At 42.7% G+C, this 20,899-nt stretch overlaps 1 protein-coding gene across 1 annotated transcript in view; it reads right to left on the bottom strand.

The window, feature by feature from the left end:
- Nucleotides 1-20,899, bottom strand: part of LOC140457908 (receptor-type tyrosine-protein phosphatase R-like) — a 223,248-nt gene that overhangs the window by 159,194 nt on the left and 43,155 nt on the right. The window contains exons 3-5 of the mRNA XM_072551685.1: nt 11,393-11,506; nt 10,373-10,528; nt 2,367-2,477 (exon numbers count right to left, since the gene is read on the bottom strand). Coding sequence (XP_072407786.1) covers nt 2,367-2,477; nt 10,373-10,528; nt 11,393-11,506 — 381 coding nt within the window. The remainder of the gene's footprint in view (nt 1-2,366; nt 2,478-10,372; nt 10,529-11,392; nt 11,507-20,899) is intronic.

Raw genomic sequence — 20,899 nt, 5'->3', positions numbered from 1 at the left:
CTGCTCTATCCAAGTCTCTGAAATGGCCATAATATCGAAGTCCCAGGTACCTATCCATGCTGCAAGATCACCTACCTTATTTCGGATACTTCTGGTATTGAAGTAGACACACTACAAACCAACTTGCTGTCTGCCAGCACATTCCTGTGACCATGAAATCCTGACCATGCCCTTCCTACTCTCATCCTCCTGTGCCCTGGAACTACACCTCAGGTTCCCATCCCCTTGCTGAGCTAGTTTAAACCCACCTGAATAGCATCAGCAAATTTCCCATTTTTGGTGCGGTCTCCAGATCAACTTCAAAGCAGGGCCAAAAGAAAAATAGCCCCAGCCCTTAGGCTCATCTCTACTGACCCTTCACAGCAAACCTTGGAGGAAGAGCACTCATGAGGCTCTGAGGATGAACCATTAAGGCCTTCCCTCCCATCCTCCATAAACGCAGAGTCATTCACCTCTGAGCTATCTATAGATGGCTCAGGGTCACATTCTAGTGGGCACAGCACTGAACATAGCTGAAGAAGGAAGAGACAATCAAGGGCTCTGACTATCAGAGGACTGTCACTGAGCCCAGTGCAAATGAGAGAGGGAGATGCCATTTTGCACCAACAAGGAGGTGGAGTGACAGGCAAGCAAAGAGGATTGGAATCTCAGGAGGTGATTTGTGGCCCCACTTGCCCTCTACCAGAGACCCAAACCTTTCCATTAGGGCAGGCCAAGGAGGTTGCAGCAACTCATTTTCAGGAGACACACAGCAGGCTCAATATAGAATGCCCACAAAATTCAACATGGCAAAGCAGTCTACAGCATTTCTCAAACACAGCTGAGGCTGCCAAGGTGGCAGCAAGATAAGAGTAGGAAGGGAAAGATTAAAGAGCTTTGGAGTCACTCTAGGTGCATAGTCTCAACCTTTGAAAATCTAGTATACCTGTTGGGTTAAGGTGGTCAAACATTTGGCATTGAAGTACATGAGGAAATATTAGGAATGAGATGCACATTTTCCAGTTGAGATTTTGATATTGCCAAGCACCCTTTTGGGCTTGTATCAAGCTGCTCCTGTCTTGGGTGAAAGTCTTCCCTACTGCTATGTCTACATGATAAAGTAATTCCTCAATGACCCATGACTGAATTTCTCCACTGTGGCCTTGATCTTTACATTGCTTTCCAAGTATGTGGTAGTACTGACTGACACTTGGTGGCTTTCATTATCCATTCCCTGAGATAACAGTCTTCCAACTGTGGAATCTATAGCCTATGTGTTAGTTTCATCCGCTTCTCCTGAACTTTCACATGTACAGACCGTAAATGTTCCTGTGATATGAATGTGGATAACCTCAACACCATTACACTGTTGATTCTTAGCTACCCTCCTGGTCAAAAGTGAATGAATGATGGGACATGGTTGGGATGTTGGTATCTAGAGCTGAAAGAGTCTCTTTGCCTTTATTCTTCAGTGAGGGCATGCCTTCAGAAAAGGCCTTAACTAAGCACTCATACAATAATATTTTTCAGTTCCTGTTTCATTTCTTTCAGTTGGGTGTGCTTGAGTTGTACAGGAACACATACAAACAGATCTCAGGATCCCCCCCCCAGTCACACTGTCCATCCTCTGAAAGGTCTTCTGTTGAAAAACACTTTTGAAAAAGATGGTGGGTCTAAATTTTTTCCCTTCACTCTTTCACCCTCTACACTCACTGTTTAAAACACGCTTTCCTCCAATAACGATTGATGCCTTATCCCTTTCCATTGGCAGCTCCTTTCTCCTTCCTCAAATGTCCCCCCATGATATCAGCCCTTTCATGATCTCTTTCTCAATATTCCTGCTCCTGCAGAAACCATCTAATCACCACCACCATCACCTATAAAAACTATCCCTTATGCCACCCAGTTCCTGTTATAACACCGGACCATACATTTCAACCTTCTCCTTCCTATTGTCTTTTCCACCAAATGATAGGATCTTGGAGCCATAGCACTGAAATGTTTAAAATGCAAAGGAAGGGAAATTCATCTTGGACAACTTGTTGACGGATTGGATGACGTATATGCAGAACCTGATACTATGTTGTGTTTCAGTTCAAGACAAGTTGCCACCCCAAAGCCTTTAACTGAAAATCAATTAGATATTTTTATTGACTCACAATTTTCATAGAAGACAGTTTTGAACATTCCTAAGCACATATATAGAAAAGACATGTAGAAACTTCTCTCAAAACAGCAGTATGAAATAAATTATTAATGTACATGTGTGACTAATCATGTAAATTACACAATAAGCACTAATTACAACCACAAAAGACTTGAATAGTTTTTCAAACCAGAATATGCCATTTAATTGCAAAATACACAATTAAGATAAAGAATCTTACCATTAAACATGTAATGACAATAACAAAGGCAGTGAGGAAGATAACCACAGCATAGACTCCTTCTTTATTCCAAATCCCATCCCTCCCATGTTCTCCATGCACAATTTTTTTCTGAAAGGAAGCAAAAAATTGACATTAGTGCCGAATGCTAAATATCTGTTATGCTTTACATTTTCTTTCACTACAGTTTACCTGTCATGTATCCACCATGTCAAAGTTCAAACCACAAAAACAATTAGGACAGGTGCACTTGTCAAAAATATTTACCAATCTGTTTCTGAAATAGAATTTGAATATTTTTCTGCCATTTCAAATAAAGTCAAATCTGTCAGGGACAAATACCAGTTTAATCACACATGATGAAAGTTACTTAAACGGTTTCAATGCTTTTTTTGTGAGAACAACACCTGACTCTTAAAATATGATTCTTTAAATTGATTTCATGGACATCATACAACTTCCTTCTGCAGCAGCTGTGAAGTCTGATATTGCAGGTTTTTACCAAGCAAATTCGATTGTAGTTAATATTTATCCTTTTCCTTCCTCCTTATCCCATCAGTTCATTCCTCTTTCCATTTCCTTTGACTTGGGTATTGACTCCTTGTTGGCTTTAGTTTGTAAGAATACACCAAAATCACATGCAGTGGGATTTCAAATGTGATCACAGACATGTGAGCATCAGCATGCTGTTTTAAACAGGCAAAGAGAATATCCTTTTACACTTTTTTCCCGGGAGGTTTTCTTCATTGGTAGTGACAATGTTTATTGCCATGTAATTGCCCTTGAGAAAGTCATGCAGCATCTGAGGAGCAGGAAAAATCGACATTTTGGGCAAAAGCCCTTCCACTCTAATCTCCAGCATCTCCAGTACCCACCTCTGCCTTGAGAAAGTCATGCTGAGCTGCAGTCAGTGTTGGTTGAGGTACAGTCAGAATTCTGTTAGGTTGGGAGCTCTAGGTTTTTTGACCTATTGATGACAAAGCACCAATTGAAGGCATGTAAGATTTAGAGAAGAGCTCAGAGATGATGGGTGTGCCCAAGCTTCTGCTTTCCTTGTCTTTCTAGGTGGAAAAAGTTAAGGTAAGGGAATAAAATAACTTTGAGTTGTTCCCGCACCTTGCCCCAGTGGTGGAGGGGGTGACTGTTTAGGTGGTGGATAGGGTGACAATGGGTGTCATTGAGCTTCCTGAATGTTGTAGTTACTCTCCTCCAGGTTGGTGAAGAATTTGCTAAATTGTGCCCTGTAGTTGGTGGACAGACTTTGGGGAATCAGGAGTTGAATTACTTGCTGTAGAATACACAGCTTCCAAATTGCATTAGTAACCGTAGTATTATGGAGCTTGTGCTGATTTTCCTGGTCAATGGTGAGCTCCAGAATGTTCATAGAATCAGCACAGAATTTCTACAGTGTGGAAACAGGACACTTGGTTCAACAAGTCCACATTGACCCTCTGAAGAGTAATCCACCCAGATCCATTTCCCTACCCTATTGCTCTACATTTCCCCTGACTAATGCACCTAACCTACTCATCCCTGAATAGTACGGGCAATTTGGCCTGGCCAATTCACCCAACTTGCACATCTTTGGACTGTGGAAGGAAACTAGAGCACCTGGAGGAAACCCATGGGGAGAGTGTGCAAACTCCACACAGTCAGTCATCCATGTCTGGAATCGAATCCGAGTCCCTGACGCTGTGAGGCAGCAGTGCTAACCACTGAGCCTCCGTGTTGTTGGTGGGGAATGTATGGTAACATTATTGGTTATCAATGGGGCATGGTTAGGATCTGCTGTGTTGGGAGATAGCCTTCCCTCTGCATTTGGGTAGCACCAATGTTACTCACTGCTTATTAGCCCAAGTTCTCAATATTGTTCTTGTTGGACTATTTCATTATTTGAGGAGTTCTAGATGAGCATCCATGCAAGCTATTTAAGCAGGGCTTAGTGGAACAGAAATTAAAAACAGAAGATAACAGGCAGCTCTTGCATATTGCAATTCAGTGACTTTATGTTGCCAATTGACACAGACTGGTTATTCATAAAAACCCCTTCCTGGTTAGTGTATCTCAACTGTTCATAGCCAAGTCCAATCCTTCCCAAACACAATAGCAACGTATGCCCACATCAAGTATTTTTTGTCTAACAACAACTTAGAGTAGAAATACCAGCTAAAGGTTTCCTTCCCTAACTCATGAATACCAAGGCCAGTTTATTGTATTGCCAGACTGAATAAACTTGAGTGTTTCATGGCAGGCAGAGTTGAACCTCGGACATTTGCAACCTATATTTCACACTCTTGATAAGTCAAACTAGGTAGTTAAAAAAAACTTCATTTCTGTTATGATATGATAAATAGCAGTGAACATTTTAACAGAGTTTTTCTATAAATTCATTTTCAAATATTTAAAATCAAGTGACGGACTAGAGACTCATTAAACCCACTTTCAACTCGATTAATAAATGACACCGGGTTAACACTCTTAAATTTATCAAAGATGGTTTTAAGTGCAACTTCTTTTTTGAAGTTATGGTCAAAATGCCGGTCAATTGCTCTGTTCAATAGCAGATTTTACATTCATTATTTGTAAATGAGTTTGAACAGAAGCTAAGCAAACACACTTCTGAGAACAAGCACAATCCTGAGTGCAATTTGTACCCATCACTTCTCCTGCTGACAGATAGTCAATGAAGTTGTATGCTTCAAAACAAAATTATTTTCAGTCTTTTCTCTCACCACCTACATAATGTGATTTGTTAAATAGTCTCAGTGAGAAGTTGTTGAAATTAATTGTAACAAATGTGTTTGCAAATGGCTCTTCTCAGCTATGTCATAAAACAATGGACACTGCTGCCATCACATCAAAAATGCTCTTTTTATGAAAGCAGATGTACTGTGAAAATTCGACCTCGAATGTCCTTATGGTTTGTCTGACATCAGACTCATCAGTTCCAAACGGGCATAAGTGCTGATGTAATGACGAAGAACATTGCTGTTTATTTGTCCATCAAGGTAAGTAAGTCATGCTTTGAATTCAAACGCCTTTACAATGAGGTGGTCCAACAGCTGAGAAGGAAAGAAAAGACTGGTTCAGTGAAATGAAAACCCTTGGCCAAAATTTGTAATACTGAGCAGATGTCATCCTTGAATTGAGGGGCAGTGATGCTGATGATATCAACTCCATCCTTCCGAATGTTGTCCTGTTGTAATAAACCACCAGCAGACGAGTACAAAATTACAAAGCTATGTAACGGTCCGTAAGCTTCATCTGCACTTTGTGAGGAATAGCAACGATATTTTTCTCTGTATTCCAGTGCTATAATTTATCTGTTTATCTTCTGAGCACTGTCAATTCTGGGTTTAAACCTGATGTTTAGCAAACTCTAAATTTTCTAAAAGGTAAGAGAAATGATTTGGTGAAGAACTACAGGAAGTATATCCAAATAAAGCATGAGATCTAAGTTACAGACACCATTTTTGACCCAACACAGATATGCAACACTAACGCATATAATAAAGTCACTATATGCAACAAACCTATTGCACTTGTATATGAGACTTCTTCTATCACACACTACAAGAGAGCCAAGTACTTTAAAAATTGATCCAAATTGCATTAGTAACCGTAGTATTATTAGCTTGTGCTGATTTTCCTGGTCAATGGTGAGATCCAGAATGTTCATAGAATCAGCACAGAATTTCTACAGTATGGAAACTTACGGATAATCAGGAGATGAGTTCCTTACATCCCAGTTCATTTGTCATAATTTTGTATTTTGAATGGACAACAAAATAGCATCTGAAGGAAGAATTCTGGAATGCACACACGACACAGAGCTTGAGGTCTCTCCTGTGTTGAGTTTGGTGTCAGGGTGGCATTTAATCAGGTGAGTGGATGATTGTTGGGGCCACAACTGCCTTCCCACTTGCACCTCCATAAATCTTCGGCAGGAAATCTTGCAGACAGCCTTTGACATTCACTCCATCCACCATCGACTTGCAGTGGCAGCAGCAAGGTATAAGAGCATTGCAACCAAGGTACTTTGATCGCATCTTTCAATCCATTAGCACCCAGAAAAAAAGGGGAGCAGGCACATTGTTACACTACTGCCTTCTGGAACTGCTTCATTACATCTTATGCAAGTACACCAGAGTGCTTTTAGGAAAGGAGTTACCCATAAAACCAGGAATCATCCTGATTTGGAACAATATGATAGCTCCTTCTACTTCGCTGGGTCAAACCAATGGAATTCCTTTCCGAACAGCACGATGGTGTATCTGCTTGAGATGCATTGAAGCAGTTCAAGAAGGCAAAACCTTGCCACCTTCTCAAAGGCAATCAGACATCGATAATAAATGCTGGCCTTGGCAGTGATACTCACATCCCATGGAATAACAAAAAAAAGTTTTCAACTTCTTCTTTTCATTTTATTCATTAATTTCACTCCTTTCCGAATCTCATTCTCCTTCTAGAGTTTAAAAATCTGTTGTTTGTGGAAAACGTGCATGTTACAGTTATGGCTAGATGATGTAGAGATTACTTCACCATGCAGACTATTGACCAATACATTTTCATGGGAAGTTAGGATAGGCGATATATGTTGACCTAGTCAGCGATACACATATCCTGCTTACAAACCTGTAAAACAAATGCCCTTTACAAACCTGTAAGTCTACAACTCTGCCTGAATACAATTTAGCAAAAAACAACAAACCTATGAAACTCTGCCAGGATTCAAGCTTCAAACAAAGTTGCCAAACAAAAACCTGCTTGACAAGCATCAGGTCAGCTCTGGTACACAATCGTCAAACTAATCAACATTTTCTGATCTTCCATTCTGCAAGAGTTAAAATGAGCAGAAATGCAGACAAGATTCGTGCACACAATCACAAGAAATCAAGATTAATTGGGTGGCACGGTGGCACAGTGGTTAGCACTGCTGCCTCACAGCACCAGAGACCCCGGTTCAATTCCCGCCTCAGGCGACTGACTGTGTGGAGTTTGCACGTTCTCCCCGTGTCTGCGTGGGTTTCCTCCGGGAGCTCCGGTTTCCTCCTACAGTCCAAAGATGTGCAGGTCAGGTGAATTGGTCATGCTAAATTGCCTGTAGTGTTAGGTGAAGGGGTAAATGGGTGGGTTGCACTTCGGCAGGGCGGTGTGGACTTGTTGGGCCGAAGGGCCTGTTTCCACATTGCAAGTAATCTAATTAATCAACTCCATCAACCAGAATTCTCTTAATTATTGCTTACACTCAATCACAGTAGACCCTCGGTTATCTGAACATCAATTATCCAAATTTTGGATTATCTGAACGAGATCTCAAGATCCTAATGCTTGGGTAAACTGTGTTATCCGAATATTCGATTATCTGAACATCTAATTATCTGAACAAAATAGTTGTCGCACGTGTCCTTCGAATAACTGAGGTTGCCCTGTATTTACTAAACATCATGTTGGAAGGGACCATCACTGAATTTCTTTATTTTTGTCATTTTTAGTTTGGCACAGTCAGCTGAAATTGAGAGTTGAACTTTGAATGTATTTTTACTGGTTCACGGATGTTGGCATTGTTAGCTAGAGAAGAGGGGAAAACCAGTAAAATACTTGTACTTCTTGGAAATGAACATAATAGTCATATTGGAGCTGCATTTGGAGAATACAGGATGAGTTGGATCAGTATGTGCCACTCACAGGTTTTGTGTTTTTTTTCTGGCTGGTCCATCATTTATTGCTGATCCCTATTATTGCCCTTGAGAATGTGCAAATGCAAAATTGCCGAGAAGCTAGCAACATCTATCAATAAACCACATTTTTATGACATACTTAGTTTAATTTTTAATTTAATATCAACAATAAGTATTGAAAATTCATTAATTTAGAGATTGTGAGCTTAACTATTTTTAAATTCACTATTGTTTACTTATCTTGAATTTTTTTATTTGATGGAGTACCCACTGCTGTATAAATTAAGTAATTTACTGCTACATTCTTATTTTTTAGGCTTTCCATTACTGATGTATTGGTATGACTGGTGCTGCAGTAATTTACCGGAATCTCTCTTACTATATTCCATGTGTTGGTATGCCTGCTGTTCTATAGTTGTACTGATTTAATGATGCCCTCTGTCTTGTTAATTTATTAATGTACAGGTGCCCCCTGCTCCAACAGTGTATTCCTTTGCTTCTGATCCCATTACTGAATGAATTTGATTCATAGGCACCTCCTTAAATTTAATTTGTTTGTGCCTGATCTGTTTGTGTTGCTATTAACTTGCTGGTGCCCGTTGCTTTATCAAGCTATTAAGTGGTGCCTGCTGCTCCACTTATTTATTCATTGATTGATTCCTATTTTGTCAGTAAGATCATAAGAAATGGAAGCTGGAATAGGCTAAACCTGCTCTGCATTCATGGCAGGTTTGAATGCATAATGGTTAAACAATGGTGGCATATTGGTTCTAAACATAGGCCTCAATTTACCTTGGACCTGTGAACTACAGACACATGCTGGACATCTTCAGGTCACTAGTTGTTGTCAACAACCCTTGGGCAGGCTTGGAGGTTGGGGGGGGGGTGGATGTTTGTGTATTGAAAGGGATAAGGAGAGTTAGGATGTGGTGATGAGGAAATGGGGGAAGAGAGCAAACAGGAGAGCAAGGGAGGAAATCTAGAGCTCAGGCAATCGTTTTTTTAACAATGGTTTCTGAATTAATGTGAAATAATTACTTCCATTTCTCCTAGTTTCTTGCAAAACCTACTTTTTCTGGTGGCAGCCTGCAATCAGTGACATAGGAATCACTAGTTTGATCATATCTGGATCTTGTTTTCAAAGTAGCCTACTGAGCAAGGCTGCAATCAGGGTCATCAAATCTACAATGGGTGTCTCAAAAATTTATATTAGGAAATAAACACATGGTTGGGGTCCAACATCGAGAATTTCACTTTGCACATGGATCAGTTGTTTCCTGTTTAGGAGTAGCATATGCGGATAGAAGCTTTTAACTGTGATCTAGTATCTCAGAACAGAGCAAACAAGTCTCTCTGAAAAGAGAAAGTGAGGACTGCAAACGCTGGAGTTCAATGAATTTCACCAGTTTCTTCATTCTCCTCCCCCCATTATCCCAGACCCAAGCCTCCAACTCGGCACCGCCCTCTTGACCTGTCCATTGTCTTTCCCATCTATCTGCTCCACCCTCCTCTGGTGACCTATCACCTTCTCCCCCAACTTCATCTACCTGTTGCATTCTCAACTACCTTCCCCCCAGCCCCCCCTCCCACTTATCTCTCAGCCCCTGGCCCACAAGCCTCATTCCTGATGAAGGGTTTATGTCCGAAACATCGATTCTCCTGCTCCTCGGATGCTGCCTGACCTGCTGTGCTTTTCCAGCACCACAAATCTCTCTGATCGTAAACATAGGGACTGCCAGACAAAAAAAGTCTCATGGATCATTTAAATTGCCTTCTCCCATTCTGGTCCCTCTCCTGCTCATTTCTTTTCATCCTCAAAAGCAAAGAAAAAGCTACCAAAAAAAAGCAAGCATTACAAAGAAACATTTACTATTCTTGGAATTCACTTCACACTGGGCCATTGTTCTGTGACAGTTTTAGTCACATGCTATAGTAAAATCATTATTCCATCCACAAAAAAGATTATCAATTAATGAAGAAAAAAGCATGAAATAGCAAAACAAATCTATCAACCTTTCTAGACTTTAATCAAGCCAGTCTTGTCTGCAAGGCACTGTAGAATAACAATTGTCAAGGCTCCATGTAAACAGAACCTGAATGGATTAACAGTGTTATTTGTTGTTCAGATATTCTGCTGCCTGCCACACATTTACCATTTGTTTTCCTTTATCAGTTTTTATTAGGATAAACTGAAGTTTCACCTTCAGTCAGATTTACAGCTCAGCTAAGCTGAGACACATCTCGCACAACCATGAAATCTTCCAAATAGGAGCAGATCTGTTTATATTCTTTAATTGAGACAATAAACAGTGAACAATTGCTTACCTCAGGTGTAACCTGTGTTATGCCAAACTCTGACAGACTTTGGTGCAGCATATTTACATTGAGCGATTGCATCACTTCATCCGAAGGTATTGGATCTAATGTGGCACTTCTTTCATTCACTGAAGATATATAAAATTCAATGCAGTTCGTCTTGTCCTGTGTCATTTTACAAATATAAAAATCAAAGGTGACAAGGATATTCCTGGTTAAATAATCTGCACAGCTCTTAGCTCATTTCTGCATTATACATGCAGGAAGAATAATATTTCATCTACCTAATAAGTTGCTTAGCTGTGTAATTTGTATATGTTTTCTTTTCCTTTTAGCAAGTATTTAATATATCAATATGTTTAATATTAATGTAATCTGCTGGACAGCATCTGAATTGTTACACAAATATTCAAAACAAAATCAACTAAAAGAAACTGGCAGTGTTTCAGAACTCATTTATTTATCACTTGGTCCCCATTTGTGAGAATTTAATCAGAATTTATAGCCGACAAACTATAAAAGCCAAGGAAACAGGAGGGAGAATGGAAAATGGAGTATTACAGCATGTTTCAGAAAGCTGCTAGTGTGACTGCACATTTGGGATCCATTAGCTCTTATCTGTCTTCATTAGCTTTTCTCTTGGTTTCAAGTAATTGCCAACAATATTGAATGTGACTCTGCTGTAAGCTCTTAACTTGTCCTTCAACATTATGTAGGACATTCGTGCAAATTAAAAAGAGAGCCATGGTATATTTGCAAATATTTGTATTTATCAGTGGTAACTAATAAGCTTTTGATGAATTATGACAGTGTAAGATTTATCAAAGAAAAAGCTTTACCTTTTATTTTGGAAAAATGCAACTTTGGTGCAAAGTAATACTGTCATAATATTTACACCTTTTACATGTTTACAAATGAGGCCATATCGTTTATAATAACACTTCCTTTTAAACCAGATGAAAGAACTAACGTGATGGATGCTACAGATGTAATTGCTTATTGGTTTTCAGTGGCTGGAAGGTAACTTACATTCAGATGATTAATATGTACTTGCTGTGGTAAAAGACCCAAGGCTGCAGCTATTCCTTCACGGAATATTCGAAGTAAGGTGATGTTCAACTTTTTTACATCCATTTGTATGGCCTGGAAAAAAGGACAAGAAAAACTTCAGTAAAGATGACAATGAATAATTCCTTGAGGATTTTATTAGGTCTATTCCTTACCTGAAAATTGCTGCAGAACATGGTGCAATACTTAAGACATCTAAAATAGAGCATACTAAAAAAAAGGAATAAATTCAATTGAAACATAATTGAGGGATATTAAATTGGATAGATCTCAAAAATGAACATTAACATTAAAATGGAACATCTTCACACTACTCCATCCTTGGATTGATCTCCAAATATAGTCAGTTCAAAATAGGCTGTTCATTGATAAGATGCATTTCATGGGTGGCTGCATTATTTAACTTAAAGCTAACCTGTATTTCTTAGTGAGGAACTTAAGGTTTAGGGTCATAAAAAGAATTAACTCAAATGTAATGATTATGTTTTAAAGAAAACACAGGTAGGTATGATCATTTGTGGATCATGTGTATCTTAGAAGATAAAACAAAAGGTTCAAATTGACCACAGCAATGAAATTGTTAGTATAGGAAGTACATAGCACATAGAACGTTATAGTGCAGTATAGGCCCTTCAAGCCCTCGCTGTTGTGCTAATGTGTGAAATTAATCCAATGCCCGTCTAACCTACACCGTTCCATTATTATCCATACGTATGTCCAATGCCTATTTAAATGCCCTTAACATCGGCAAGTTTACTACTGTTTCAGGCAGGTCGTTCCATGCCCTTACCACTCTCTGAGTACAGAATGTACCCCTGATATCTGTCCTAAATCTATCACCCCTCAACTTAAAGCTATGTCCCCTCATTGTTGCTTTCACCATCCAAGGAAAACTGTCCACCCTATCTAACTCTCTGATTATCTTATACGTCTCAATTAAGTCACCTCTCAACCTTCTTCTCTCCAAGGATAACAGCGTCATTTCCCTCAGCCTTTTATTGTAAGACCTTCCTTCCATACCAGGCAACATCCTAGTCAATCTCCTCTGAACCCTTTCCAACATTTCCACATCTTTCCTATAATGCAGTGACCAGTACACAACACTTCAGGTGTGGCCTTACCAGCGTCTTGTACAGCTGAAGCATGACCATGTGGCTCCAAAACGCAATCCCCTACCTATAAACGCCAACACACCATATGCCTTCTTAATAACCCTATCAACTTGGGTGGCAACTTACAGGGATTTATGCACCTGGACTCCGAGATCTCTCTGTTCATCTACACTGCCAAGAATTTTACCATTAGCTGAGTACTCTGCTGTTACTTCTTCCAAAGTGAATCACTTTTCGGCATTAAACTCCATTTGCTACTTCTCAGCCCAGCTCTTCATCTTATCTATGTGTCTCTGTAACCCACAACATCCATCGGCACTATCCACAACTCTGCCTACCTTAGTGTCATCTGATTAACCCATCCTTCTACACCCACATCCAAATCATTTATAAAAATGACAAACAGAAGTGGCCCTAAAACAGATTCTTGCGGCACACTACTGGTAACTGAGCACCATGATGAACATTTCCATCAACCACGAACCTCTGTCTTCTTTCAGCTAGCCAATTTCTGATCCAAACCACTAAATCACCATCAATCCCGAAACTCAGTATTTTGTGCAATAGCCTACCATGTGCAACCTTATCAAATGCCTTACTGAAGCCAATATACACCATGTCAACCACTTTACCTTCATCTACCTGTTTTGTCACCTTCTCGAAGAACTCAATAAGGTTAGTGAGTCATGGCCTACCTTTCACGAAACCATGTTGACTATCCCTAATCAAATTATTCCTTTCCCAATGATTATAAATCCTATCTCTTATATCCTTTTCCAACACTTTACCCACAACTGAAGTAAGTCTCAACTCCCCTTCTTAACATTTGCTATCCTCCAATCTTCTGGCACTACTACTGTCAGCAATGATGACATAAATATCAAAGCTAAAGGCTCTGCAATCTCCTCCCTGGCTTCCCAGAGAATCAGAGGATAAATCCCACCCAGCCCAGGGGTCTCACTATTTTCAGATCTTCCAAAATTGCTAAATCCTCCTCTTTGTCAATTTCAATTCCATCTAATCCTGTAGCCTGTATCTCTCTATTAACTCTAACATTGCCCTTTTCCAATGTAAGTACTGACAAAAAGTATTCTTTAAGCATTTCCCCTAAGTCCTCAGATTCCACACACAACATCCCACTCCTATCTTTGATTGGCCCTAATCTTGCTCTAGTCATTCTTGTATTCCTGATATCCTGTAGAAAGCCTTAGGGTTTTCCTTGATCCTATCCACCAAAAACTTCTCATGTCCCCTCCTGGCTCTTTAGATCCTTTCTGGCTAACTTATAACTCTCAAGCCCCCTAACTGAGCCTTCATGCCTCATCCTCACATAAGCCACCTTCTTCTTCTTCTTCTTCTTGATAAGAGCTTCATCTTCTTTAGTAAACCATGGCTCCTTCTCTTGACAACTACCTCCCTGCCTGACAGGTATATACTTATCAAGGACCCGCAGTAGCTGTTCCATGAATAAGCTCCACATTTCAAATGCATCCATCCTCTGCAGTTTCCTTCCCCATCCTATGCATCCTAAATCTAGCCTAATTGCATCATAATTGCCTTTCCCCCAGTTGTACCTCTTTCCCTGCAATGTATACCTATCCCTGCCCATTGCTCTTGCAAACATAACTGAATTGTGGTCACTATTATCAACGTGTTCACCGACCTCCAAATCTAACACTTGGCCTGGTTCGTTCCCCAGTACCAAGTCCAATATGGCATCACAGAGGAGATGAGGACTGATTCCTGATGAAGGGCTTTCACCCGAAATATCAATTCTCTTGCTCCTCAGATGCTGCCTGACCTGCTGTGCTTTTCCAGTACCACACTTTCAACCCCAATATGACATCGCCCCTTGTTGGGCTGTCTACATACTGTGTCAGAAAACCCTCCTGCACACATTGAAAAAAAAACTGACCCATCTAAACTACCTGAACGAGAGTATTCCCAGTCAATACTGGGGAAGTTATAGTCCTTCATAAAAACTAACCTGTTACTCTCGCTCCTATTGAGAGTCATCTTTGCTCTGCTTTCCTCTACATCCCTGCAACAATTTGGACGCCTATAGAAAACTCCCAACAGAGTGATGTCTTCTTTCCTGTTTCTAACCTTAGCCCAAACTACCTCAGTGGATGAGCCCTCAAAAGTTATCTCAGCTGCTGTAATACTGCCTTTGTAATACTACCTTAACAATGCTACATGTCCCCTCCCCCTTTTACCATTTTCTCTGTTCTTGCTGAAACATCTGAATCCCAGAATCTGCAACAACCATTCCTGTCCCTCCTCTAGCCATGTCTCTGAAATGGCCACAACATCGAAATCCCAGATACCAACCCATGCTGCAAATTCCCCCACCTTATTCTGGATGCTCCTGGAACTGAAGTACACATATTTCAAACCAAGGTGGTGATTGCCCGTGTCCTCTCGCGACCTTGTAAACCTATCCCTGACCTCACTACCCTCAAACTCCTTTACTCTGGAACTACAATTCAGGTTCCCATCCCTCTGTTGCATTAGTTTAAACGCCCACCCCACCCCACCCCAAACAGCATTAGCAATTTCCCCCTCCCAGGATATTGGTACCTCTCTGGTTCAGGTGAAGACCATCCTGTTTGTGGAGGTCCCCAGAAAGAGTCCAATTATCCAAGAATCTAAAGCCCTCCCTCCTGCACCATCCCTGCAGTCATGTGTTCAGCTCCACCCTCTCCCTGTTCCTCGCTTCACTAGCACGTGGCACAGACAACAAACCAGAGATAATAACTCTGTTTGTTCTAGCTCTAAGCTTCCACCCTAGCTCCCTGAATTTCTGCCTTAAATCCCCACCTTTCTTCCTACCTATGTCATTGGTGCCTATGTGGACCATGACTTGAGGCTGCACCCCCTCTACCTTAAAGATCCCCAAACCACAATCAGAGACATCACAAACGCTGGCACATGGGAGGCAACACACCAATAATGAGTGTCTTATTCCCACAAAACCTCCCATGTGTCCCTCTAACTATGAAGTCCCCAGTGACTAAAGATCTGCTCCTTTTCCCCGTGAGCAACAGGCACAGACTCTGCACCAGAGACCTGTGCCCCATTGCTTACTCCTGGTAAGTCATCGCCCTCAATAATATCCAAAATGGTATACTTGTTGTTGAGGAGAACCACCACAGGAGATCCTTGCACTGCCTGCTGGTTCCCTTTCCTACTCCTGACAGTAACCCACCTACCTTCTTCAGATGGCTCTGGAGTAACTACCACCCTGTAACTCCTCACAAAAAACCCCTCCGCCTCCCATATGATCCAAAGTTCATTTAGCTCCAGGTCCAGTTCCATAACACAGTTCTCAAGGAGCTAAAGTTGGGTGCACTTCCCACAAATGAAGTCAGCAAGGACACTAATGGTGACCCTTACCTCCCACATACTGCAGGAGGAACATTCAACTGCCCTAACCTCCATTCCCACTGTTCTAAATTCCCAAATAGACCACTGAAAAAATGAGACACCGAAGAAAACACTTGTCCCCTGACCAATCAACGCAAAGAACCTTTTTTTGGTTAGAGGAGGGGGAGGCAAAGTAAGAGATAGAAATGTTGCCAAAGGCTAAGGTTAAGAGAGAAAGCAGATAATAAACTTCATATTTCATGTTTTGGTCAAGGGCCCTAGTAAGCTGCTAATAATGTCTCCAATGCTCAAAATGTAGAATGCCAGAAGTGTTCAGGAGATTTGAAGTATTTGGCACAACAAAAAAAACAGGTTTCGTGAAGGAGAGGTTATGAAACTTTCATTTGAAGTTAATGAACAATTACTGTCCATTTGTTTCATTACTTCCGGGTGAATTTCACTATTGAAAACTTCTGTTGCATGAAGAATGTTCTTTAACACTTACCCTTTACACTAAGAATTTATTTAGTTAATTTAGTTGGAGCTTGCTGAAAGGAATCAATGATATGAAGAGCTGCAACTTGAATGTGGCCTGTAAGTGGGTGTAGGCCTTTCCTGACAACACCTTTTAAAGAACAGCCTAGTGCCAGCTGCCAAGTTCACAAAATATGCATTCACAGCATTTCTTAAAAAGCAGCTGACCCCTCTTAAATCAGGAAGAACGTTCAGCCTGCTATAACTGGTTGAAATGTTAGTGATGATGTTGACAGATGGCTCGACACTTCCAATGAAGCAACAGACCAGAGTGTTAGCCCAGGGGATCAAAATGAGGACAGACGGCATGTTTCTGCAGGGGGCCATGTGGCTGTCAAGGTATACCTGAAAAGTCAAAAGACTGGGTGGCTAAAGACAGATCTAGGTGTCTGACCCTAAGGACCTGGAGTCACCTTACATGAGAATAGTCAAAGTCACCCATTGCATCTTCCGAAACAACACATCCCCACACACCATCAATCTCTCACACTACTTCATGTGCAATATCCTCATTATTCATCCTTCAGCAATCCCTAACAATTAGGGTCATGCCTACCTACCACTTAACCACTTCACCTCAGTCTCACACAAATACCAATACTGCAAGGCTCATCTTGTAGCTTCCACATCCAGTCAGCTATGACAGCACAATCATCTCAGACATTTTGCAGAACACTCACTAATGTTCTTCCCTCTCAAATAGACAGAAAAAGGTTATTTATAACAGGGGGCAGTACAAGAGGTTCAGTAAGGACCAACTCTGCTAATGTCTCAAGTCCTTTCAAGGAAATGGTGCACCACATTATACAGCCATAAATGACTGATGATATACCATTTGCCATCCATAAAAACATCCAAGAAAATGTCACTCTAACCATTGTATTGCAGCCGCAAACAGCCAGTATCAACATGCACATCCCCAGCAGGCTTTCTACTGACAATTGTTAAAGGTCAATTATTATTCTGTCTGCCTTGTAAAAAACATTCAGTAACATTTCAATTCCAACATTTCTTCAGCACTCCTCCAACAACAGACATCACACTGGACCCACTCTGCTACAGTGCTTTGGCTGCCATCTTTGTCTGGATTAGTGGTGCTGGAAGAGCACAGCAGTTCAGGCAGCATCCAAGGAGCAGCGAAATCGACGTTTCGGGCAAAAACCCTTCATCAGGAATAAAGGCAGTGAGCCTGAAGCGTGGAGAGATAAGCTAGAGGAGGGTGGGGGTGGTGAGAGAGTAGCATAGAGTACAATGGGTGAGTGGGGGAGGAGATAAAGGTGATAGGTCAAGGAGGAGAGGGTGGAGTGGATAGGTGGAAAAGGAGATAGGCAGGTCGGACAAGTCCGGACAAGTCAAGGAGACAGTGCTGAGCTGGAAGTTTGAAACTAGGATGAGGTGGGGGAAGGGGAAATGAGGAAGCTGTTGAAGTCCACATTGATGCCCTAGGGTTGAAGTGTTCCGAGGCGGAAGATGAGGCGTTCTTCCTCCAGGCGTCTGGTGGTGAGGGAGCAGCGGTGAAGGAGGCCCAGAGACCTCCATGTCCTTGGCAGAGTGGGAGGGGGAGTTGAAATGTTGGGCCACAGGGCAGTTTGGTTGATTGGTGCGGGTGTCTCGGAGATGTTCCCTAAAGCGCTCTGCTAGGAGGCGCCCAGTCTCCCCAATGTAGAGGAGACCACATCGGGAGCAACGGATACAATAAATGATATTAGTGGATGTGCAGGTGAAAATTTGATGGATGTGGAAGGCTCCTTCAGGGCCTTGGATAGAGGTGAGGGAGGTGGTGTGGGCACAGGTTTTACAGTTCCTGCGGTGGCAGGGGAAAGTGCCAGAATAGGAGGGTGGGTCATAAGGGGGTGTGGACCTGACCAGGTAGTCACGGAGGGAACGGTCTTTGCGGAAGGCAGAAAGGGGTGAGGAGGGAAATATATCCCTGGTGGTGGGGTCTTTTTGGAGGTGGCGGAAATGTCGGTGGATGATTTGGTTTATGCAAAGGTTTGTAGGGTGGAAGGTGAGCACCAGGGGCGTTCTGTCCTTGTTACGGTTGGAGGGGTGGTCTGAGGGCGGAGGTGCGGGATGTGGACGAGATGCGTTGGAGGGCATCTTTAACCACGTGGGAAGGGAAATTGCGGTCTCTAAAGAAGGAGTCCATCTGGTGTGTTCTATGGTGGAACTGGTCCTCCTGGGAGCAGATACGGCGGAGGCGGAGAAATTGGGAATACACGATGGCATTTTTGCAAGAGATAGGGTGGGAAGAGGTGTACTCCAGGTAGCTGTGGGAGTCGGTGGGTTTGTAAAAAATGTCAGTGTCAAGTCGGTCGTCATTAATGAAGATGGAGAGGTCCAGGAAGGGGAGCGAGGTGTCAGAGATGGTCCAGGTAAATTTAAGGTCAGGGTGGAATGTGTTGGTGAAGTTGATGAATTGCTCAACCTCCTCGCGGGAGCACGAGGTGGTGCCAATGCAATCATCAATGTAGCGGAGGAAGAGGTGGGGAGTGGTGCCGGTGTAATTATGGAAGATCAACTGCTCTACGTAGCCAACAAAGAGACAGGCATAGCTGGGGGCCATACGTGTGCCCATGGCTATGCCTTTGGTCTGGAGGAAGTGGGAGGATTCAAAGGAGGAATTGTTAAGGGTGAGGACCAGTTCTGCCAAACGAATGAGAGTGTCAGTGGAAGGGTACTGTTGGGGACGTCTGGAGAGGAAAAAACGGAGGGCTTGGAGGCCCTGGTCATGGCGGATGGAGGTGTAGAGGGATTGGATATCCATGGTGAAGATGAGGCATTGGGGGCTGGAGAAACGGAAGTCTTGGAGGAGGTGGAGGGCGTGGGTGGTGTCTCGAAGGTATGTGGGGAGTCTCTGGACTAGGGGGGATAGTACAGTGTCAAGGTAGGTAGAGATGAGTTCAGTGGGGCAGGAGCATGCTGAGACAATGGGTCGGCCAGGGTGGTCAGGCTTGTGGATCTTGGGAAGGAGGTAGAACCGGGCAGTGCGGGGTTCCCGGACTATGAGGTTGGAAGCTGTGGGTGGGAGATCTCCTGAGGTGATGAGGTTCTGTATGGTCTGGGAGATGATGGTTTGGTGGTGGGGGTTGGGGTCATGGTCAAGGGGGCAGTAGGAAGAGGTGTCCTCGAGTTGGCGTTTGGCTTCAGCGGTGTAGAGGTCAGTGCGCCAGACTACCACTGCACCCCCTTTATCCGCTGGCTTAATGGTGAGGTTGGGAGTAGAGCAGAGGGATTGGAGGGCTGCATGTTGCGAGGGTGAGAGGTTGGAGTGGGGGAGGGGGGTCGACAGGTTGAGGCGGTTAATGTCCCGGCGGCAGTTGGAAACGAAGAGGTCGAGGGCAGGTAATAGGCCAGCGCGGGGTGTCCAGGTGGATACAGTGTGTTGGAGGTGGGCGAAGGGGTCCTCGGAAGGTGGGCGGGAGTCCTGATTGTGAAAGCAAGCTCGGAGGCGGAGGCAACGGAAGAATTGTTCGATGTCACGGCGTGTATTAAATTCATTGATGCGTGGACGGAGGGGGATGAAGGTGGGTCCTTTGCTGAGGACTGATCATTCGTCCTCAGTGAGTGGGAGGTCTGGAGGGATGGTGAAAACTCGGCAGGGCCGGGAGCTGGGATCTGGTGCGGGTGTGGAGCTGGGAGTGGGATCGGAGCCAGTACCTGGAGTGGGTGTGATGGTGGGGGGAATGGGGGTGGAGGCATGAGCAGGGGTAGTGTTCCCTTTGGGGTTCTGGGGGGTGGGGATAGTGACAGTGGGGTATGTGGGGGGCGTGTCAGCAGAATGCAGGTGAGTGGCGCTGGTGGGATCGGAAGTGGTGGTGATCATGGCCGTAGGGGTGGTGGAAGTCACTGAGCGTATGGCATCAGCGATGATGTGAGGGCCGGAAGTGGCTGTGGGAGTTTTTGCCATCTTTGTCTGCCCAGGCTTACAGAAAAGCTGTCTCGATTAGCACTACAGAGTCAAAACTCATGGCTATAAACATTTGTTTTTAAGCCTTCAGAACAAACACATCAGTTTGATCTACAGATAGGTATTAATGTCTTTTGTCTTTTAGCCTTCAAAACAAATACATCCGTTTGCTCTACAGGAAGATATTAATGTAACTTGTCGGGAATACTTGCAAAGTACATGCTGGAGATTGGAAGTGAAATCAGAAAGTGGTCAGAGCAAGAGAACTCAAAAGGTTAACTCTGTTTCTCTCCGCACAGATGCCGCCAGACCTGCTGAGTTTCTTGAGCACTTTCTGTTTTTACATCTTAAACATTACTTGATTTGTTGAAGTTTGAAATTTAGAATTGGATGCAACATGAGACACAAAACAAGGGCATGGGTTTTAAATATTTGATTAATCTCTGTTAGCTTTTGAAATGACCTTCAATTCACACTGGAAGATGAACAGGGCGAAGTCTGTGACAAGCATAAATGTTGTGAATTACAAACAGTTGCCTCGGTAAT

The sequence above is a fragment of the Chiloscyllium punctatum genome, chromosome 32 (genome assembly GCF_047496795.1).
Source record: "Chiloscyllium punctatum isolate Juve2018m chromosome 32, sChiPun1.3, whole genome shotgun sequence".
NCBI lineage: Eukaryota > Metazoa > Chordata > Chondrichthyes > Orectolobiformes > Hemiscylliidae > Chiloscyllium > Chiloscyllium punctatum.
This window is presented reverse-complemented; position numbering and strand designations above follow the sequence as displayed.